At 41.4% G+C, this 24,744-nt stretch overlaps 1 protein-coding gene across 3 annotated transcripts in view; it reads right to left on the reverse strand.

Annotated features, from left to right (window-relative positions):
- The window catches only part of PDZRN4 (PDZ domain containing ring finger 4), a 155,189-nt gene that overhangs the window by 37,232 nt on the left and 93,213 nt on the right, over window positions 1–24,744 (reverse strand). For all 3 annotated transcript variants that reach the window (XM_048501925.1, XM_048501924.1, XM_048501923.1), the window contains one exon: window positions 955–1,053. In XM_048501925.1, coding sequence (XP_048357882.1) covers window positions 955–1,053 — 99 coding nt within the window. The remainder of the gene's footprint in view (window positions 1–954; window positions 1,054–24,744) is intronic.

The raw sequence follows: 24,744 nt of genomic DNA on the forward strand, positions 1-24,744 counted from the left end.
GATTGCACTCAATACTCCATTAAAGTTTTTTTTCAGAGTCACTATAATTGTTCTTGAATAATGACCAACTGTTTGAAGGGACAATACTATCTACCACCTTTGTCTTGATAGTTAATTAATTTATTTTGCCTGATCATGTCAAGAACTATTTTTCAAATTGAACATCTCCAAGTGGAGCATTTGATATGCAAATTGTATCTGTTATTAATGTTAGTTATATTGTACATTGTTGAAAAGAAAATTATAATAACACCTACTTAAATGAAGAGGAAGATCTAGTGCTCTAGATCTACAGAGTTACATATTGCATTATCAGATGTCAATACATGATCTAAAAGGAAAATATTTTTTGTTGTTCCATTATTTAATTCACTTTCATCTTCACTGACTCTGCTACCTTGTTTGAGAGAGTGTTAATAAACATAAGAATTGGCTAAGTGACTGGTTGGGTTGTCCAGTTTAGGTATGCTGAGTCTATATACACCTGCCACTTATAAAAGGTTCACTTGGAATTGGAAAGTCTTTCAAGGACAAGCTCACTTAGTTGTACATTTTCAGAAAAAATCCAGTTTAGTAGATCTGCTGACTGTCAACTTACACATATTTGTTAGGAGATAAACAATTTCATACTTTTAGTTTCTAAAGATCCACATTCAAGAAATGATCCTTTTTTCAGTTATTAGTTTCAAGCAGAAAGCTGACCATAGACACAAGCCAATTTTCTTGCACACTACTAGAGATTTCAGGCTTATAACAGAGACTCCAGGTATTGAATTTCAGGCTGCTGCTGCTGCTGTATTTGAAGCATTTACGTTAATCAGACATGCTAGTAATAACAATTATTCAGTTTAGGTGACATAATTATGCCCACTAATTTCAATGGACAATAAACAGCCAGAATCTTTCAGTCAGACAATAGAATACTTATTTTTCTTTCTGCCACTAGATCCTTACCTCACTAATATAGATTCCTGTGTCTTCCTCATCATCTGTGCGGTAACAGACAGTCAAACCCAGTTTTTCTTGGCTGCTGACACGACAGAGTTCAACCTCCTGTAGGAAAAAAAAGGCAGTACATTGAGGCATCTATTTTGACAACAAATGCTACAGTCATCTTCTTCTTCAACAACTGAGACGTTTTCACAGTATTTACCTCATAGTGTTTACCAATCCCTTTACCTCAGTTGTTTGATTCAAGGTTAAATATTTCTTGATAAGAATAGTGAAAACAATTTAATTCGATATTGCTGTACTTCCTGTTTTACAAACAAATGCACATATATCAATAATGTATAAAAGCTGATAAACAGCACACATGACATAACAAAATCAGGAATGTGTGCTGATTTTGCTAGAATCCATTTTTTTTTAAAAAAAGAAAGGCTGACAATTTATCACCCCTTCATTTTACTTCTATCAAGCCAAATGCTGATTTATGGGACAAAAGAAAGACAAAGCATTCATCAATCAATCACATGCCAGTGTCAGACTTCCATCAGTTTCTTAGACCATAAACCAAAATCAGAGTTACCTGCCAAAGCACACATTGAACCCAGTATATTGTTAAATGCTAGATAAATAATTAGAAACATAACTTATTCCAAATCTCAGTTGTATTTCGGAAGTTCATATATAAACAGATATAATATGATGCAAATAACACTGTAATATTTTGCAGTGTAAGTAGAAGCACCAAAAAAGGAAGTAATGGACACACACAGAATGACTAAAGGAAAGATAATTTGCCTAAACTATTTGTATATTTAGGGAAACAATCTTTCTTACATTTTAATTTCAAATTCTTTGTTAATTTTCATTGCCATTCTTATATATTATTGCTGGTATGGAATTTTAAGAATTATACTATTACTAGCGGGCCCGGCCACACGTTGCTGTGGCAACTGTCCTTCTCATCACAGTCCGCAACCCACACAGATGTCCATGCAGGTCCAATGATCCGCAGCATAGCCTTTTGGGGTTGTCAAATGGAATCCCTCTTTCCCTTTTCAATTCACATTGTTATATGGTGCTGTCTTTTTTTTTAGTATAAGGTAACCATTTTCATTCCACAGCGGAATTGTCCAGAGTGCGAATCCTGCTGTCCATGAGGCTGGTTGACAGGCACAGTCCTGGCTTGGGTAAGGCAGAACTGGGCAAGCAGGCTGTCCCAGTCAGGCAGCAGAGGCAGGGTGGTGAGGCGCTCAGATCGAGGCCAGCTCCCTGGGTTCTTAAAGGGCCATGTGCAAAAGAAGTGGAGCCGGTAGTGTTGATTTGCCCCTACCCAGCGGATTTTCTTAGAAGAAAAAGACAAACTCCAGCTCGCTTTTAGTAAAAGAGAGCTGTGGCAAATATGGGTGAGGAAGTGGGTAGGTGGTGGTTGGATGTGAGGGGGGGGCAGAGTGAGGTGTGTGAGGATGAGCTGGATGTGTATGAGAGTATGTGTGTTGTATGGTAGCAGTGAGTGAGGCACAGGGAGTGAAAGTTACCTGCATGTGAGGGGGGAAACCCCACCTGACGTCTCACACAGCAAAGTGTGTATGTGTTTCACTTCCAGTCATATTACCTAGTATTACCTATTTACTATTTTCAATGCTCATCTATGGCTATCTGTGCGAACATTCTAAGGGAATACCAAGCCCTCAGGCCACAGACATGCTGCATGAACATTCTAAGGGTGACAGTTAAACACAGCCAGCTTCATGGCCTGGTGCGCCAGGAAAAAGACGTTTTACCTGGCTCAGGTATGGACTTTTGGTGATTTGAAGGTCCGATTACCTGCCTGCAACAGGGAGGAACGTCATGTGAAAATTTGGGGGTGATACATCCAGCAGCTTCTGAGGGAGACCATCAGGGACAAACACACGTTTAGATTTTTATATATATAGACGATTACTGGTATGGAATTTTAAGAATTGTGCCCATTAAAAAAGGCCCCCTCTGTAAAATTTTATACAGAAGGGAGGATTTCAGTTCTCAGTTTCCTATCTTAGTGTGTAATTAAGGACAAAACACAGGAAATAGTAATAGAATTTGTTCATTTCTTGTTATTTCAATTATTTCCTGATTAACGTAATGGCTAGACCTTTTTTCAGGTTTTTATAGATGGTTGCTTTCTATCTTCTTAACAACCTCTACATCAGAAACACGTCCCACTGCTTGGATTTCCTAGAGCATTTTCACTGTATATTTCCAGTAACAACAGGTGCCTGTAATGTTTGCTTTGCTTTTCAAGTGTTACTTAGGGAGTTCTTTAAAAAAATCAGGTGAGTATTAGTTTAAAATATGTTAACTACCTCATTCACAGAATGATTAACCAACAGGACTAAATTAAATTAACCAACAGGACTTTTATACAGACAAATCTGTTTGGCACACAGGGTTAGAATAGGAAGTGAAAATGGAGCACGTGAACCGAGTTCCTGCAGCAATACAAGTGAATGCTGCACAGGCCACTCAGTTCAGCTCTGCCAATATTAATTAATTAATTAATTAATTAATTAATTAATTAAATTTATAGACCGCCCCATCCCCGAGGGGCTCTGGGCGGTGCACAACAATATCAGTATGTATACAATGTGTAACAAGGGTCATAATAGTGACCATATTCACTAAAATCCATTAAAACCACTAAAACGAGGGTCCCAGGCCGTGTAAGGCCTTAAAGGTCAAAACCCACACCTTGAAGATGATTCGGAATTCCACTGGGAGCCAATGCGGCTGACACAACACAGGTTGGATATGGTCACAAAAGGCGCCCCTTGTGAGCAAACGTGCCGCCGCATACTGGACCAGTTTCAGTTTCCGAATCAAACGCAAGGGAAGGCCCATGTAGAGCGAGTTACAATAGTCTAGCCTGGAGGTGACAGTTGCATGGATCACCAAGGCTAGGTCTGCCTGAGAAAGGAAGGGGGCCAGCCGCCGGGCCTGACGAAGATGGAAAAATGCAGTCCGGGTTACAAAGGCCACCTGGGTCTTCATTGAAAGAGACGAATCCAGGTGGACCCCCAGACTGCAAACGGAGGAGGCCGGTGCCAAAATGGCCCCCTCCCACTCCAGCGGCTGGAAATCCCCCACCTCTCCCCTGCGGCCAAGCCAAAGGATCTCCGTCTTCGATGGATTTAGTTTCAGCCTGCTCTGCCGCAACCAACCAGCGACCGCCTCCAAACAATGCTGTAGAGCTGCAGGGGCTGTGACCACTCCCCCCTCCATCAACAGAATGAGCTGAGTGTCATCAGCATACTGGTGACAGATCAGCCCAAAGCTCCATACTAGCTGAGCAAGTGGTTGCATATAGATGTTAAATAATAGCGGGGATAATAACGCCACCTGGGGTACACTACAATAAAGTGGGCACTTCTGGGAGGCTTGATCCCTGCACCACACTTGCTGGCGTCGGTCTTGGAGAAACGAGACAATCCATTGAAGGACAGTGCCCCGTACCCCGGAAACGGCCAGGCGGTGGGCCAAAAGGTCATGATTGACCATATCAAATGCTGCGGTAAGGTCTAGCAAAACCAGCAGCACCGATCCGCCTTGGTCAAGCTGCATACGGAGCGTATCTGTGACGGTGAGAAGAGCGGTCTCCGTCCCATGCCCAGCACGGAAGCCGGACTGGAAGGGGTCGAAGGCCGATGTGTCATCCAGGAAACCCTGTGGCTGCTCCAACACTTCTCAATTACCTTCCCCAGAAACGAAAGATTCAAGACAGGGCGGTAATTGGCCAGATCCCCTGGATCTAATGATGGTCTTTTCAAGAGTGGGCGGACCAGTGCCTCCTTCAACCCATCCGGAAAAACTCCTTGCTCAAGGGAGCTATTGATGATATTCAACAGAGGGAGTCGTAGCTCCGACCGGCAGGTTTTGATAAGCCAGGAGGGGCACGGATCCAGAGGACAAGTAGTAGGTCTAACAGCAGCCAGGGTCCTGACAACTGCAGCTTCGGAGAGCAGGGAGAACTGGGCCAAACAGGGGCCAGAGGATGGCAAGGGAACCTCCAGTTCGCTCATTGTAGTCAATATAGGGGGAAGGTCCTGGCGGAGCGACGTGACTTTATCTGCAAAGAAGATCATGAATGCCTCACAGCTGATAGCCAATTGATGATTTGTAGAACCTTCCGATAAGGAGGTTAAAGACTGAATTATATGAAACAATTGTGCTGGGCGTGAGCTAGCAGATGCGAGAGAGGACGAGAAGAAAGCTCTCTTCACCTCCTTTGTCGCCATCTCATAGGCTTTCATAAACCTCCTATAAGATGCTGGTGCAGCTCCGTCATGAGATTTCCTCCATACTCACTCTAGTCGTCTAAGAGCCCGCTTCATATGGTGTAGCTCCTCTGTATACCACAGAGCCCACCGGGAACGGGGGAGTAGAGCACGCCGGGGGGCAACAACCTCGATGGCATCGGAGAGCCGGGAGTTCCAGTCCTCTACCTGCTCATCAAGTGTGCCGGCAGGGTCAGGATCCCGCAGAGCATTCAGGAAACCAAGTGGATCCATAAGTCTCCGTGGACGGGCATAAATTATCCCATTGCCTAGACGTGTGTTGTGGCAAGTGGTCGGACCATGGCACTCTGTCGACAGAGGATACGACCATATCAATCCCCAACCCAAAGACCAGATCTAGCTTCATGAGTGGGGCTAGAATTTACATGGTTGACACTAGGTCCACAGCCGCTGCACATGAGGAGGTGTCGACATGGACACTGAAGTCACCCAAGACAATAAGTCTAGGGAACCGCAATGCCCAGTCTGCCACCACCTCCAGCAGTCATGGCAGGCTGTCTCCTGGTGCGCTAGGCGACCAGTACACCAGAAGAATAGCCAACCACTCAAGACCAACACATTCCATGCCAGGGATTTTTGGGACTGGGGCAGCCCTGAAGGGAATAGAGTCACGGATGAACATTGCCACCCCACCCCCCCGGCCCCGGGTTCGTGACTGGTGGAGGCACGTGAAACCTGGTGGCACGACCTCACCTAAGGCAACGGTCTTGCCTTCACGCACCCAGGTTTCGGTGACACATACTAACAAATACTAATACTAACAAATACTAAAACTAGCACTAATCTACAATGTCTGGAGAAGGTCTAACTATCTCTAACAGTTAATCTAACTACCCACAAAAACCTAACACTAATATCTGGGCATTAGTTGCCAATTGCTTCCTTGTGCAAGCTTACAGCAGTATTGGTGAGTTGATACCAATTGCCATTGCCTACGAAAGGTGAAACCAAATCGCCAACTGACAGAGTGGCTAAATTCATCATTCTATACCCCACTCAATTTTCATGGGACTCAGGATAGCATTCATGGTATTATTGTTTGGTTCAAGTTGACTGCTACTTCCTCTTGGTCTGAGTCCAACATACAGCCTCCCCAGTTATCTAGGCTTGTGATGAAGAGTTCAACTTTTTGCACTGCTATATGCAGTATTTGGTCACAGAAATGACCTTTTAAACAATTAATTAAATGACAGCATCTCATCCTATGAAAGACTGGAAACTAAGTAAAGGTCATCTTTGAACTGGCAAAGTGTGCAAAGCCGAAGAGGTTATACTCTCGAAGGACATGATAAGAGGCTAAATTGCTCATCCTCCAGGGTGATGGAATAGTGGGTTGAAGACCATAACCTTCTATTACTAGGTTAAAAGTCTTTATTTCCTTCAGCAGCTGGGTTAATACTGCAATTTTTTCTGGCGATAGAAGAGTAGGTTGTAAATGTCATCCACTGTGTTAAAAGTTTCTTTGACTTACTTCTTGAAAGTAAGGAGATTAAGTGCTGTGGTTTGGGATTCTGTAAAAGTTTATTTTCAAGTCACAGCAGAACTCTTGAACCTCAAGTGAGCAAACCTGTATACATGCAAGTAGAAGATAATAGACCAGAATCTAGATTCTCTGTACACTTATTGTTTTATATGGAAAAGTCATATCCCGGATCAACTTATAAAAAAAAACCATTTCTTTTAAACATTGGATTTAAATCCTTAAAGGTCAAAAGATGAAGAAACCCTTTTGTACTCCTGATAAAACCCAGAAATTGACAAAGGCAATTAAAATAGCATTAAGGTGATGGAATACCTCTATAGGGAAATATGATAGGAGTATTCACATTTGCAGGTTGTTTATTTCCCATAGGATTTATTAAATGTTAAGAAAACTTGTTAATACTAGGCTTAGGACATTGCCATATACCACTATTTCAGTCTTTGTTCGTTCTATGAATATGTGTATATAAACTGGATAACTATATTGCATTTTAAAATTTCTATTGCCTCAAGACATTCAATAATGCTCACAAAAATATTGTAAGAATATCATCCCCAGAGCAGGCAAAAAATTTGTCTATGTGTCTATGTGGTAGGGCTAAATGGGGATCAAAACTCTATACTACTTTCCCTTGGATAAATATTTAGAGTCTTGTTGGAGGAAGATTTCTCGATATCAAATTGTTTGTCGCTTTATATCAAATGGTTTATTTCTGGCTCACAGAGATCTCAGTGTAGATTAATGACATATTTCACAATGGTCTGTGTTAACATTTATTTACCTATTTTTTCAACATTTTTTAAAACTATACCGACAAATCAAATGTTGGAAAAGGGTAGATGAAAAAGAGATGAGAGCAGCATTTTGCTCAACAAGTGGGAAATTGGGAAAATTCTAAACAATAAAGCACTAAGGATTTGAATGTTGGGATGACAAACCCTCAGCCAACAAGAGGCTATCCCATTGGAGGGAGTTTGCCATCCTGACATTCGAATCCCACAGCCAACAGAGCAGCGGCGCCTTATGCCATTGGTCTGTGAGCCCCCAGAAGCCCCACTCTGCAAACAGCCAAGTTGGGTGGTGGAGCAGCTGCCTCCTCTTGCCCTCCCCCCACCTGGCAGCCTCCTCTTGCCCTCCCCCCACTGCAAACACCCAGCAGAGCAGATGCTCTGGTGCCTGGCACCCTCCTCCTGCCCCCCATCCCCAAAATCCAAGCCAGGCAATGGAGCAGCTGCTCTGCTATTTGGAACCCTCCTCCCACCCTGCCCCCCATTCCAAAAATCCAAGCTGGGCAATGGAGTAGTTGCTGTGCTGCCTGGCACCTGCTTCCTGCCTGCCCCACCCCCAAAGGCCAGCCCCATGAGGCCCCTGCTGTCGCTTCCCAACCAGGCACCAACACTTTAGACCATTGTGGAAGGGGGCAAGGATGTAGGTAAGTGGGGGTTCTCGGGTTCAACCCCCCCCATTGCATGTTCGAAGCTCCACCCTCCGTTTGTGTGTTTTTTTGTATTTTGGGACAGGGACAGACCTGAAGGGGATCAAATCTCGGATAAACACAGCCATGCTGCCGCCCCGGCCCTGAGTTCCCCCCTGGTGGAGACACACGAAACCTGGGGATGAAACTTCACCTAAGGCCACTGTTTCACCATCACACACCCAGGTTTCGGTGACACATTTACTATCACCTATTATCTATGTTTGTATTATCATTTAGACTTAATGTTTATATACTCATTAAAGGCCCATTAAAATATCTTGATCCTAGCTCCACCAATGCAGGAGCTGACTGCATGTACATAAGAACATAAGAACTAGCCTGCTGGATCAGACCAGAGTCCATCTAGTCCAGCATTCTGCTACTCACAGTGGCCCACCAGGTGCCTTTGGGAGCTCACATGCAGGAGGTGAAAGCAATGGCCTTCTGCTGCTGCTGCTGCTCCTGAGCACCTGGTCTGCTAAGGCATTTGCAATCTGAGATCAAGGAGGATCAATATTGGTAGCCATAGATTGACTTCTCCTCCATAAATCTGTCCAAGCCCTTTTTAAAGCTATCCAGGTTAGTGGCCATCACCACCTCCTGTGGCAGCATATTCCAAACACCAATCACACGTTGCGTGAAGAAGTGTTTCCTTTTATTAGTCCTAATTCTTCCCCCCAGCATTTTCAATGTATGCCCCCTGGTTCTAGTATTGTGAGAAAGAGAGAAAAATTTCTCTCTGTCAACATTTTCTACCCCATGCATAATTTTATAGGCTTCAATCATATCCCCCCTCAGCCGCCTCCTCTCCAAACTAAAGAGTCCCAAACGCTGCAGCCTCTCCTCATAAGGAAGGTGCTCCAATCCTTCAATCATCCTCGTTGCCCTTCTCTGCACTTTTTCTATCTCTTCGATATCCTTTTTGAGATGTGGCGACCAGAACTGAACACAGTACTCCAAGTGCGGTCGCACCACTGCTTTATACAAGGGCATGACAATCCTTGCAGTTTTATTATCAACTCCTTTCCTAATTATCCCCAGCATAGAGTTTGCCTTTTTCACAGTACAATAAGCAACATGCCACTAATTCATCATTTCTATCCCTCTCACTCCATCCCTCAAAGTCAAACTGTGCACCAAGTAAAGTTAAATTCTAGATGCATTCAAATATAAACTGATCGATGCTTTGTTTGCAGACTGATCCCAATTGTACTCTCCAGTTCTTCAGAAAAAGGTATTTTATTGACGGTGCTGCTTTAAATCCAGAACTATGCACAGCCATGTTTACTAACAAGGACCATTTGTCTGCTTCAGTACTTGGCAGCTTTAACAGAATTGTGCTACCTGTGTAGAACATACAAATTAAGCAACTATGCATACATTCGTTTATCTACAAAATTCATTCCAACTCTGCTAGTCACAGGAAAAAACAAAGACCTAGAGCCGTGGTGGCGAACCTTTGGCACTCGAGATGTTATGGACTACAATTCCCATCAGCCCCTGACAGCATGGCCAATTGGCTACAATTCCCATGGCCAATTGGCCATGCTGTCAGAGGCTGATGGGAATTGTAGTCCATAACATCTGGAGTGCCAAAGGTTCGCCACCACTGACCTAGAGCACTGAAACATTACTTCCTAAATAATCAGAACTCTGTACTCCACTCCTCTGGAGAGATGATTTCACTATATGTTATATAGATATTTTCAGTCCTGTTTTCACAAATATAAAGGCTACAGGTATTCATTTTTAGCCCCCACCTTTTAAAAAATCATAATGCTAATTTTTGTAATTCTGTTCTTTTTCCTCTTCACCCTAGAACATAGCATACAACTAGCTCTGAGTAAACCCAAGGTGCTGCCCCAAACATTTGATAAACTAGTTTTATTGTGAAAAAATGCTGATTCTTGTCTTTACAATTTCATCCTGTCTTTAATCACTGTATATGAAATGTATTAAATCCAGTTCCACTGTATTTGCAATAAAACTAAAATATTTATCTCAGACAATTAGTAGACAAGAGATGTCTCTTGTTTTCAAAACATTCTTCTCTATGACAAATGGAAGGCTCATACTTGTCAATGCTGTCATGTATAATACATGTAGCTCTAGACGGCAAGATGCCTAATCAGGTGTTGTAACAACAAACTAGCTATCCTTTTAGACCAGGGGTAGGGAACCTGCGGCTCTCCAGATGTTCAGGAACTACAATTCCCATCAGCCTCTGTCAGCATGGCCAATTGGCCATGCTGGTAGGGGCTGATGGGAATTGTAGTTCCTGAACATCTGGAGAGCCGCAGGTTCCCTATCCCTGTTTTAGACCTATTGACTGTACTAAAGCAAAGAGTCAGTTTCCTTTATGAATTAATTGTTCCAAAACATCAACATATTGTTATAACAGAAGATGCTGGGGAAACCTGTTGAAAGAAATTCTTCCCCTGCTTCCAGACTGACAAATCTACTAGTGCAGGAATTGTAGATGTGTCTTTCTTTTTAAAATCATATTGCTAAGCACTATTCATTTCTAATTAATGAAAAATCTGAGGAACAAAGAAGCTTTGATTCTTTAATGTTTGCTTTATTTATAAATATCCAATGCACTTAATCTTCAGGAAGTTCAACTTCTGTTGCTTTCTGCCTTTTTCAAAAACTGCCAACTTTCTTTCCCATACACAATGTGCCAAGCCTTCTCTAATGCTACCACTGCAGACAGAAATCCCATTCAGGAAAAATCTGGGATCAACTGACTCCATTTTTACCCCTGAATCCTGAGTTCCAAAAGCCAACACAATTGGGAAGGTCTCATCTTTGCAAGAATTGCAAGTGAATGTAACATTACTAGTAGTTTTTCAGTTTTTGATATATGAAATCTTAATCTGATTTTAATTAGGAGTGCTTCCTAATTTTTCATGAAATGCCTCTTATCACCTGGGGAGAACTGGTAGCTTTGACAAATCAATATTACAATACATTCTTATGTAAAATTAATCCAGAACAACCACTGGAATCAATGGTTTCAGACATCAGTAACCTTACATAGGATTGCATTTGAAAATTTTTACTTTGTAATCTGCTTCTGTGTTAAGTTCATAAGTCCTTGTTTTCTGCTGTTTTCTGTTTTACCTGTACCTGTTTTACCTGTTCTGTTTTCCTGTTACATTTACACAGTATTTGATCCTAATTTTGGCATCAATTTTATTTTTTAAAAGTTGTTTAAAAAAGGACTTACAAAAGTGAATCAGGAACACAGAAATAATTTTTGAAGACATCTATGTTTCAATTCTGATTTGGAATGCTGGTTGTTAAGGAAGAACAAGTACAATTCACCTCTGGGCTAATTTAAAAAAATATCTGTAAATTGTGGGTTGTTAGAAATATGAATGTTTCAATTTTTTAGTTCACAAGGTCAAAGTCTTTGAAGGGTTGTGTCACAACAAACTGTAATTTGGTTGCATGAATGCCATCTACTCATCACAATGATATATTATTTGAGCAACACATTTGCATTTCCACAAATTTTTTGTTTTTAATTAAAAACAATATTCATGCTCTTCTGAAAGTAAGGATAAATTCCTGCTCTTAAACATTTTTATTGCAGAAGGTAGTGAGTATTTTAGGACTGTATCAACACTTGTTCTAGTCACCCCTACAGCTTTTCTATTTTGCAGAATTTTCAACCAATCCTGCCAAAATGCCTACAGAGACGTGGTCCAGTTAAAGTTCACTCTGGTACTGCTACTGAAATACTACACTTGTGAAAATAACCTAATGAAATACTCAGCCTTTTCCTTTAACAGTCACAATACATTATATTATGCAGATTTTACACAGAACCTCATCTACAGTATAAATGTGACTGCTTGGAAGGAAATAGAAAAGCTATGAAGTGAGACTGTCTAGATGTAAACAAGCTGAAACTGCTAGCAGCTGTGCAGCTAACAATATAAAATTGCACTCTTTGCTGTGTTCTCACTTGTTGATTTTGACAGAGGACCTTTTTGGCATCTCATAAGTAGCATTGAATAGGACAAATCACACTGGATGCCAATTTTGCCAGAACCGATTTGGTTTGTTCCTTACAAAAAAGAAATGGAGAGTTATTTCTATTACAATTTGGTGGAAGAAAGATAAATCTGGATAATTCTGGATACTTCCATTTGCAGTAGATCAGAGACATGAGATTCTACCAAGGATTCTGTCAAACATCAGTAAACTATTTTCAGACTTGAATTATGTATATGTGCACTACTGAGTATTGAAACTGGAAAATTAGGAAGTCAGGAAAATAGCCAGTGGAGAGAAAAATTTCCTTGTAAATTTTGTTCTAAACCTAGAAGGGGTTGAATCAATTTTGGCAAGTAGGTCTCATTCAGTCTGGCAGATAAATTCAATTATTCTTAGGGGAAGTATAAGAGGGCTCATATTGGTTTGAGCTTCAGCATATACAATACATTTTGTAGAAAACAAAATATTCCTACTAGATGGGCTACTTTTTGTGCTCTGTGCAGTGAACTATTACTAAATGGTTTCTATATACAGTTAACCTAATGGGTGTGAGCTCACATGATATTAATACCCAGGGAATCTCAATGAGTTGGTTTGATTTTGCTGACACCTGCTTTCAAAGCATACTTGTCTTGAACATATGGACAAAATGGAAGGTTTTTAAAGAAAAAAAGTCTCATAAGTAAGTCAAAGGGGGATTCCTTAAGAATTATAGGCTTTCAGTCAACAAAAAATCTCACAGCCATCAGTACATCTTCTAGTAAGTCACAAACATCAAACTGAATTCCACAATTTCCTCTCTAATTATTGAGATTGCTGAGAGATTAGCATCTTATAAAGATGGATGGATATCCTTAAAAAGATGGATGTATATCTTTAAAAACAGCAGACCCCTTAATTTTAAAACAAAATTCCATCCTATACACTATACATTTTTCTCATCTGAGGTTTTTCTCCATTTACTGAAATAGTTGGTAGTTCATAGTTGCAACAAAAAACTGTGCAGATTTCACCATGCCTATATCCAGTGCAGTGGTAACCACTGAGGTTCAGTATGTGCCAGATATAGAGGTGACCTAATGGGGTGTGAAGATGATGATCAGAACAAGGACAGGAGAGGCGGACCTGCATGTGGCTCATCAAAAGGCACCCTGTCCAATATGACTGTTGCATTGGCTGGAACATTATCCTAATAGGAAGAATGCAAAATATTTATCAAACAGTTTTAAGCTAGCTTTTCAGAATCCTTATTCGTGTCCAAAGCAGTTTTTTATGGCTAAGAATCTGAAACCAGTTGTGGGTTTAAAGAAGCCTGTTGAGAATTTTTTTTTGGAAGGGATAGGAAAAAGGATAGGATAGCTGGGCCTTTTGCAGTCATTTCCATCTCAGGATATCTTCTTTGGTCATCATTCCTATTTATTTATTTATACTTTGGGCTTCTATACCGCCCCGTCCCCGAAGGGCTCTGGGCGGTGTACAGCATATAATAAATATAATCATAAAACCATCATAAATTGACTAAAACTTATAAAAGCAGCGAAGACTAACTAAACATTAACACTTAGGATAAAAGAATGGATATAAACCACTCCCGACATCTCTCCATTGTGAGAACTTCCCATTTACACCCACTCTTTGTTTCCTGTTTCTCAACCAGTTTTTAATCCATAGGAGGACTTCCCCTCTTATTCCTTCATTGCTGAGTTTTCTCAACAGTCTCTGGTGAGCTTTTGACACAGTTTCTAGAGAGCGTTTGTGGACCAAATTGGTAACACAAGGAATAGATAACCAACTCCTTTATTTAATAAGGCAACTCTATAATGGTACAAACTGTAAAGTGATCGCGAGAAGGTCTTATGACCGATTTCATTCCAACTTACAAAGGTGTGAGGCAAGGTTGTGTCTTAGCACCAACCCTTTTCAATCTTTTTTTGAGCGATCTACCTTTAGCTTTAGTGGGAATTAACAGTCATGCCCCTAAATTAGGCACAACGCACATCCCAATTCTTTTATATGCTGATGACATTGTTCTTTTATCTCATTTTTACACCTCTGCTTTATTGCATGGTAGATTCAACAACTTAGAAATGAGTAAAAGGGTGTGCTCTTGTAACGAAAAACAAATTGAAACATTGATACATCAATTGTTCTGCTCCCTTAAGTCTGCAAATATTAGATTAAAATATTGTAATATGTTTTCTGTGATTCCTGATGAAATGGATGTTCCATGCAGACGCCTTTTTTACTGGATAATTCTGATCTCACAATTGTGAAATGGTAGCAATTTTTTTATTGGAAGTGATGTATATCCAGTAGCCTACACTTATGCTATATATTTTGTATTTGAATACTGCTTTTATTATAAATTCTGTATTTTTGATAGGATTTTATTTTATTTGTTTTATGCCAAATAAAGGCTAAAGAAAGAAAGACACACAGTCTGCATCTTCAGATCAAATACACTGAACATTAATTTGATATAAATTAGCATTTGTCACCTCTGACAGATGACGATGGCTATAATAATTTATGTTTCTTGTGTTAGAGATTATTTGACTCATCGGTATATTTCAAGGATCCAGCCACCCAATCAGAATTTAGGAAACAGAACAGATGTGCTAGCATATGCTCTGAGGAACATTTGTCTAGTGAGCAGAGTCTATAACGACAATTTCAAAATTGCTACAGTTCCACATATTTGAGCATTCTTGAGTTAAAACTCTGTGGAAACTAGTTTAGCGTGTTAATTAAAGTGCAGTTGTGGAGCACAGCAATTGCCCGCTATACAGCTGCTCAAAACCTGATTATTTGCCAGAATTGCAGTTTAGGGTACTTAAACATGCCAAATGCTGAGAAAACACTAGCCTAATGGCCACTTTACAACCTCCACATGGAGGTCACTGACAAAAACCAAGGATCCTCATCACAGGGCCATGAGTGCTTGTCAGTCATCTTTCTCCTTAAGGGTAGCTGGTATTCCTGCAGCTCAGTTGATTATACCTGAAATAGTTTTGGGATATATGTGGTCATCAGGATAAGCCCTTATGTCAGTGACAGTTTTAATCTAAGAATCAGGTCTCAGTTTTGTGTATCATCATCTAGAATTTGGTTTCTACCCTCAATTTGATCCTATATTTGCAGAACCCAAATGTTCTAAAAATGGCTTCTTTTTAGCCGATCCAGAAATATATTTATAATACATAATAGTATATTTGTAATACATTACAATAGACTAAGGAAGTGTGGCTTTTGAAATACAACACACAACATAAACATTTCCTGTATATACAATGTATACAATGCATTTAAATCCCATAAGCCTATGAAAATAATTTATAGCAACTCGTATAGACAAAGAAGAGTTTATATTGCAGGTTCCTTCCTCATGGAAAAATAGATCAAGATGGTGTAATAGTGTCCAACAACAATCTCTGCAAAATTAAGCTCACTTTTTTCCCATGGGGTAAAAGTTCTATTCTGTAACAATATTAACACACATGTTTTATTTGCCTTTCTGGTATAATGACAAGCAATCCTACACTCACTTAATGAAGCAAAACTAACATTATTTTCTTAATATATTCCTACTTTGTTTCTAACACTAACAGAATGATTAGTGATAACAGTGATAGATTCTCCCATGTCAATTTTGCCTCAACCCTATTGATAATCCCCACTGAAGGTAAGAATTCACATTCATAAATTGGGATGTTCATTATCAGTGACAGTGACAGTTACAGATGCTTTGAATATAAGTCATCCCCCACTTTTTTATAATAAGCACTTCTAAACAAACACAAAGATGAAGAACAAACCAGCATGACAGGAACTGATCTGACATCCTGATTCACCTCAATGATCCACTTATCCAGATTAGATCAAAAACAGAGAGTTTGATTTAGTGGCTTAAATATCTGAGACAGCTGGTAGAATTACTGGCTTGCCATCTCTATTACCAGTTTGTTCTGTGACGTTAGGCAGATCTCTTAATAGGTTTGCCCTTTGTTGATCCACTTGAAACACCGATAACAATGCACAAGTACATTATATAGCAGTACTGAGTTTCCCTAATGATTATAAAACGAGCTTTCCATTTTAAAAACAATAGAAAAGCACTATTATAGTAACAAATAGTCAACACACTTATTAATGGTCCACCTATGGAACAGTATTTCATGTTATTAGGTACAAGGGGGCTGTAGGCCTCCTTTTAGAAAATCCACTCTGAATCAGCAGGAAACGCAGTTGGACAGAATGGGATAGATCAGATTGGTGGAATTTGGAGCAGTATCTCTTTTTGAGTGGGGGACTTATTTCCACTTTTTAAAAAAGAAAACAAAAAAAACCCTTAAAATAAATTCTAATTCTTTACACAGAAATTATGAGGTCATAAATCTTTAACAAAATTCCACTGTGGATGATCAGTATTCCAGATGGGCACCTGCCCCACTGTTGCTACCACCCTGCTTAAATATTCTAGTATTAGCGTAAGGTCATAGCTGCTTGCTCACCACATTTATTATAATTAATGAATGCTGGAGTATTAAAGTAGCAGAAGCCATGGGTTGTGAGATTTTGATGCTGCTTTGTTATCTAACGGGGATATTTTCTTTTTCATTAAAATACACAACCATGTATTTACTAGATTCTTATGCTTTCCCTACATTTGCCATATTGATCACTTTGTCCTTCACTCTAGTCTTCTTTCTCCTCAAATGTTCCAGGTATAATTGCAATGGAAAATTACAGCCCTGTTCATGACTTTCATGACTGTTCTAGGCTATAACAAATATGTCTTTTATTAGGATGTGGTTAGAGAGCACAATATTTCTTCAAGGCCTTTATTTTAAATTATTTCTGTGGCTGCTGAATTTGGAATCTGACTTTTACTTGCTCAGGGCTCCTTCTGATTTATTTCAAGTATTAGAAAAAATGACCTTAGCTGGATGCAAAGAAAAAGACAGCAATTTTGAGGAATGTGAACATGGAAGTTTCTCATAGTTTCCTGCTGTACACTTAATATTCAGGCTGCAGCAAAAGTGAGAAACTGAATGATTCGGGCTATTTCTAATTTACAGTGGACAATTTGTTTATTCACTGGAAATCACTATGCAGGTATATTGCGTTCTTAGAGGTGGCAAATAGGAGCTCCTTGCTGGAAGACAAAGGAGGTTTCCGCACATGCAGACTTGCAGGCTTGCATCAGCATGATTGATGCTGATGCAAGCCTTGGGGCCGTTTGCACGCTCTGCACAGCCACGCAGCCCCCTGAACAGCGGCCTACCTTTTTCCTGCCTTTCGTCACTCTGAGGAGGGAAGGGGACACGCCCCCTGGCCAGAGAGATGGCTGAAGCGACGGAGGCAAGGAGGCGTGTCCCCTTCCCTCCTCAGAGCGACGAAAGGCAGGAAAAAGGTAGGCAGCTGTTCGGGAGCACCACGGAAATACGCCGGCGTCCACCCGCTGCTGTTCGCTCGGCAATGGGTGGCAACCGGCATATTCCATAAAACTCGCCCCTCAAGCGAGTTTCAGAAGCGGCGTCTTCGTGTCACTTCAGGAGAGCCTCCTGTGCGAACAGTGCCCCAGGGACCGTTTTTTCCCCGTCCCTGGAGCGCTGTTGTTTCCCTGTGCAGAAACTGCCAAAGATAGGATTAATCTAGACTGCTACCTCCCAAATTTAAAAAAATGTGTGGATTCTACATTTGGTAATTGTACAGGATATAAAGGCTACAGATATGTCTTGGGAGCCTGCTGAACTAATCTGTATGCGCAAGGTAGCAACTGATATAACATTTTTATTTGTTGTTTTTATAAATATATTTATAAAATTTGTATGCTGTCTTTCTGCCTAGTCAGAGTCACCAAGCTGGCTTACAGTTTACACAAACCATTATAAAAACATTATATCATAAAAACAACTAAAAACAAAACTAAGGCTCATTCCACACATGCAGGATAATGCACTTTCAAACTGCTTTCAGTGCTCTTTGAAGCTGTGCAGAATAGCAAAATCCACTTGCAAACAGTTGTGAAAGTGGTTTGAAAACACATTATTTTGCGTGTGCGGAAGAGGCCTAAAACACAGTGGCAGTAATTCAGACACCCTTCACATCCACTGGTTTTGTTGTTTCTTTAATTGATTCAACTTTTTATGGGTTGATTTTCAGACCCTCTCCTGTCAACAGCTGACCAATATAAGGCACTTCCCTTAGTCTTTGCTTGACCTTATCAGGATTTAGTTTTACAATGTGTTCTCTGCATTGCTCCAAGAAGATAGAGAGATTAGTAATGGCCAGCTCCTGCTTCAGAGTGCTATAGGAACATTCCTTTTACAGTTCTCACTGGTTACACACCGGAGTTTGTCTCAAGTTTCAATGTCCTTCTCATTGAAAAGCAACCCCAAATTCACCCAGTATCATTGCTGCCACTGCAGCAACAAGATGGCTCTGCTCACTGGTCTGTACTCTGTATGTAAAATATTCTTATACTGTACCTAAGCCAGTTATGTGGCTGGAACTGTTCTACTTCCCAGCAGTGTCCTACAAGTTTCATCTTGCGTAATGATAAATTCCAAACAACAACGTTTATTGACCTTTGGGTTATGAATAGTAAATCTTCACCTGTCCAAAGGTTTCTGGATTTTTTTAAAAAAATATGATACGCACATGACCTCATGATTCGCTTTTTATTAACCAGTGCCAGTAGCAGCAAATTACAAGTGACCTCACTTTTTAAAATTTATTTTTATTTATTCCATTTATACCCTTCCCTACACTGAAGTCCCAGGGTGGCTTATATAATGGGGTTAAAATCTCTGTTAAAACATACAATCCCAAAAAACATAAAAATATAAAACATAAACATTAAAAAACGCCTTAAAAACATCCTTTAAAAACAGACAATAAAAACATCATTAAAAATTCGCCCTCCCCCCCTTTAGCTGGCATCCATGCAGGGGACCCTTGGGGTCACACATTGAAGGCCTGGGTAAAGAGGAAAGTTTTAACCAGGCGCCAAAATCCATAAAGTGCCTGGCAAATACAGCTTGGGGCCTACCACAGAAAATGCCCTCCCATGAGCCCCCTCCCACCACACAATCCAGCTGAAAATGTTTGTTCAGTAATATAATGACAAACAGTACAGTAAGGTATGTATCAGACTTTCCTATGTGAAAATTATGGTTGGAAATCCAAATGTCAGGCTTAGGACATCTTCACAACTTTAGAGTTATCCCTGTCTTCCTGCATTGTTCTCATGGCGAGTCTCTGAGATTTTCTCATGCTCCTGAACTGATTTTCGAAAAGGCTTGGCTTTGCACTTGCACCCTTTGCATTCCTATCCCATTGCTATCTCCTTTCATGCTGTTTCCCACAATATAAGCATCATACTCTGAGTGCAACCTCACTATACTGCCTTTCCTATGATAGTGCATCCCTGAAATGTTTTAGTCTACATTTGCATCTCTAGGGGACCTGTTAATATGCTGATTCCACATTTAGAAACGTCTGCCACCCTGGCAATTTCAATGCAATTTTAGTGTTAAATGTGCTTCTCATAACCATAAGTCATGGAGTCTGTAATCTCCTGCCCACACACATTTCTTTCTTTCTTTCTTTCTTTCTTTCTTTCTTTCTTTCTTTCTTTCTTTCTTTCTTTCTTTCTTTCTTTCTTTCTTTCTTTCTTTCTTTCCATTTTTAGACTGCCCTCCCCCGGAGGGCTCAAGGCGGTGTACGTCAATGTCAAAGTCTGTGATCTAAAAACTACTGCTTGCTATTGTGGCTTTGATAGGAGTTTAAATTGTTGTTTTATGATGTTTATTTATTTAATTATATTTATATGCCGTTTCTCCTTGCAGACTCTGGGTGGCTTCCAACATTTAAAATACAACCAACATAAAACCATAAAAACAAGTAAAAACTCAGATATCAAATAAAATCAATTTCTATTAAAATAACCCTGACAATATTAACAATTGAGGGGAGAAGAAAAGGGAGACCATTTGGATGGTACAACAATATCTGTCTCAGCTGTAAGGCTGGTGGAACAGCTCTGCCTTGCAGGCCCTGCAGAATTGAATCAAGTTCAACAGGGCCCAGGTCTCATTAAACTGAGGTAAGGGCTGGGGCCGAGAATGTCCTAGTCTTGGTCAAGGTCAGCCAGACATCTTTTGGGACTATCAGTAGATTGTTATTTGCTCATCACAGCATCTGTCAGGGAACATACTGGGAGAGGCAGCCTCACAGATATGGTGGCCCCAGAACACAGTGGCTTCTTTGTCTAGAAACAAGGGTTACTATAGAAAGGGGGAAATGGTTCCTTTCCTTGTTGGAACACTCCCTTTCCTTGTTGGAACACTTTCCAGGAAAATACCCTTGTAACCAGCCACCACAATTCAGTATCTACTGAGAACATTTAGACTGACCCACTTTATCCCTTGTCCCCGGGCACCACTAATCCGATTTTGTGCCCCCCATGGGACCAGGAAGACGGCAAGGCAGCAGGAAGTCCTGCTGCCTCATCATCTTCGAGCACCCTCAACCTTGCCCATGTCGTCATCGAGGGTAGAGGATGTCCGGCTGCCACTGCCCCCCAAATTGGCTGCTACCACCCACCTCACTCCTGGCTCCCAGCTGGCAGCCGACAGTCCCTTGGGGAGGTGTGGCCATGCCGCCAGGGGTGGGGATGTGGCCCCGTCACCTGAGCACTGCCCCCAGTCTCAGTGCTTATAAAAGCAGCTCTTGGAGGCTGGGGATGGCAGTCTCTTCAGGGACTGCTGACTGGGAGTCAGGAGAAAGGGGAGCAGTGGCAGCGGGGGGCATCAGCCAGGCACCCTTGACCCTGCCCATGTTGATGATGTCATGGGCAGGGTCGACTGCTGGCTGCCAGGAAGGGGGCTGCTGGCTGCCGGCTGGGAGCCAAGAGGGAGATGGCAGCCAGGTTGGGGGGACAGAGCCCCACCCCCAGGCGCAGGGGAACACTCAGAGACTACTTGTCTCCAGGTACCATTTCCTCCCGATATGCCTCTGCCAGAACATCTGAGTTTCCCAAGGGAGAAAGGTGGCTAATACACGTTTCAAACCACCCACCCACCCACTGAATTCTTAATACAGTTACATAAGTAACCAATCCTTCCCCCCTTCACCTCTAAGCAGCCGCATAAAGAAAATATAGCACACCACAGTTTCATTTTGATTGGACAGTCTCCTGATGATACCCTGAAATTTTGGTACCAATGCATCTAAAAATGCGCCCTCTGCAGGCACCCCCAGAAATTTGCCCAAGCTTCTTTGTTCTGCAGTGACTTAGCTGCATTGCTGTCAATGGGGAATTTCTGATAGAGGGCTGTGGAGTGCACATTTATCATGGTGAACCCACAAAACTTTTAGGGTATTTTCAGGAGAGTCTATGGATGACACCATCCAGGTTTGGGGAACTTTGCTTCAGGAAACAGTGGGAGATGGGCCCTACCCTTTTGGGGTCCCATAGAATTGAACCCCCTGAAGCAAAGTTCCCCAAACCTGGATGGTGTCATCCAGAGATTCTCCTGAAGATACTCTGAAAGTTTTGTGACCGTACCTTCAGAAATGTGCACCTCACAGCCCTCTACCAGAAATTCCCCATTGACAGCAATGCAGCTAAGTCACTGCAGAATGAAGAACCTTGAGCAAATTTCTGGGGTGCCTGCAGGGGGCACATTTTTAGACATATCGACACCAAATTATGAGAATATCATCAGGTGACTGTGCTGATGATACCCCCAAGTTTGGTGCAGTTTGGTTCAGGGGGGACAATGGTATGGACCTTCAAAGGGGGTGCCCCTATCCCCCATTCTTTCCAATGTAAGCTAATAGGGGATGGGGGCTACACCTTTGAGAGTCCATTTGGCTCCCCTGAACCAAACTGCACCAAACCTGGGGGGTATCATCAGGACAGTCTCCTGATGAAACCCTGAAATTTTGGTACCAATACATCTAAAAATGCGCCCTCTGCAGGCACCCCCAGAAATTTGCCCAAGCTTCTTTGTTCTGCAGTGACTTAGCTGCATTGCTGTCAATGGGGAATTTCTGATAGAGGGCTGTGGAGTGCACATTTCTCATGGTAAACCCACAAAACTTTCAGGGTATCTTCAGGAGAGTCTATGGATGACACCATCCAGGTTTGGGGAACTTTGCTTCAGGGGACAGTGGGAGATGGGCCCTATCCTTTTGGGGTCCCATAGAATTGAACCTCCTGAAGCAAAGTTCCCCAAACCTTTGAGAGTCCATTTGGCTCCCCCGAACCAAACTGCACCAAACTTGGGGGGTATCATCAGGACAGTCTCCTGATGATACCCTGAAATTTGGTGTCACTAGCTTTAAAAATGCTGGTTTGTGTGTTTCACCGCTCACTCACTCCAGCAGGCTTCATGTGCAGGAGTGGTGAAACATGCAAACCAGAATTTTTAAAGCTAGTGGCACCAAATTTCAGGGTATCGCCAGGAAACTGTCCTGATGATACCCACCAAGTTTGGTGCAGTTTGGTTCAGGGGGGGCAAAGTTATGAATCCACAAAGGGGGGGGCATTCCCCCATTGTTTCCAATGGGAGTTAAGAAGATGGTGGCTACCCCTTTGAGAGTCCATAACTTTGACCCCCCCCTGAACCAAACTGCACAAAACTTGGGGGGTGTCATCAGGACAGTCTCCTGATGATAGCCTGAAAGTTTGGTGCTGATATATTTAAAAATGTTTGTCTCACTGCTCCTGCACATGGAAGTTCAACCAAAACAATTACAAATTTTTTCCAGCTAGTGACACCGAACTTTCAGGGTGCCTTCAAGACAGTGTTCTGATTATGCACTCCAAATTTGGTGCAGTTTGGTTCAGGGGGCCCCAAGTTATGGACCTCCGAAGGGTTGCCCCATCCCCATTGTTTCCAATGGGAGCTAATGGAAGTAGGGGCTATCCTTTGAGAGTCAACAACAACAACAACCTTTATTTGGCATTTAAAATAGATTCTAGAGCGTTGCCAGATATTATTGAAATACAAATCAAGAGTACATTCAAAATGCAGACAGGAAGACTGTATATAGCATATACATTACTTAGAAAGTTCTGTCACTTGTAAAAGAAATTTTGCTACTTTTTCCAAGAGCATGACATCTGTATTGTTTAACAGAAGCTCCACAACAGAACAGTCAGAGTCTCTTTCAGATTTGTCTAGGGTTAGAGAAATTCCTAATGCTCACATATCTTGGACAGTCAAGAATAATGTTTGTTATGGACCCTCAAAGATAGCCCCTATCTTCTATTAGCTCCCATTGGAAACAATGAGGGATGGGGCATCCCGTTTGGGGGTCCATAACTTGGGCCCCCCTGAACCAAAATTTCAGGGTATCATCAGGATGGTGCCGATATGTTTAAAAATGCGCCCCCTGCAGGCCAAAACGTGAAAAACAGCAAAAAATAAAATGCATCCGTGAATCTCAGATGTCACTGCAAATTGCAGACAGGCTCGGAACTGGGGGGATCCGAGCCCATACACCCGAACTGGACCCAAATCTGAACTGGGGCCGAATTTTTTCCCCATTTACCAACCCTAGGCATTATACATTTTTGGAAGTTAACTTCAGTCCCACTCATACCTTCTTTTACTAGGATTATTTGTCCACTTCTCATGTTATGTTTATTCAGAAGATCACAGCTGCTTTGGGAACCTCTGAACTTTAATTCTGTGACACTAACACAAACTCCGCATCCTTCAGCTCTCACCTTAGGCAAATATCCAGTATAAAAATATGAAATCATGTTTGTACAAGGTATTTCCACCCTGCAAGAGCTGGGTGTACAATTCAGTACACTCAGAATCAAGAGATACATGGTTCTTCAATACATCACTCAGAAATCCTATGAATGTTTGCACTGGAAAAGATGGGTATGATCATTAGGCAAGTGTGGACAGCATTCTGTGGGATGCAAAGGATGGTACTGGTGCCTTCTGTCACATTGCTATTTTTCTTCGATCTCTTATCTTATATGCTGACTTGAGTTTGAATCAGTGAATTTTGTAGTGCTTTACTACTTCCTCACAACAGACTTGCAGATATCCTAATGGTATGATACCATGGCAATCAGAGTATATACTCTAAGGTAACATATTTATACAGTGTGGTATGTGCATGTGTGCATGCTGAATCGCTACCCTCCATTTTTATAGTAGAAGCCTATAGTAGGAAATAATATTAATTCATTTTGATGTTGTAGAATTGCTCTTGGTACTTTGATCTGCCATAGGATGGAGATCATTGTAGACTAGCTCTCATTTTCCAGAGAAGAAACCCAGCTCCTTTCTTAAATTTTACATGAAACCTTCTTCAAGTCACTCAGTGACTTTACCTTGAGCTACTGAATCATTGCTGACAGCAAATTAATAACTAGGATGGTGTGATTAGTAGGGATTACAGGCTACCGAGAACCTACCTGATCATTTACCACTGTCATAATACTTACACTGGATATTATT

This window comes from Sphaerodactylus townsendi, linkage group LG06 (assembly GCF_021028975.2).
Source record: "Sphaerodactylus townsendi isolate TG3544 linkage group LG06, MPM_Stown_v2.3, whole genome shotgun sequence".
NCBI classification, from domain to species: domain Eukaryota; kingdom Metazoa; phylum Chordata; class Lepidosauria; order Squamata; family Sphaerodactylidae; genus Sphaerodactylus; species Sphaerodactylus townsendi.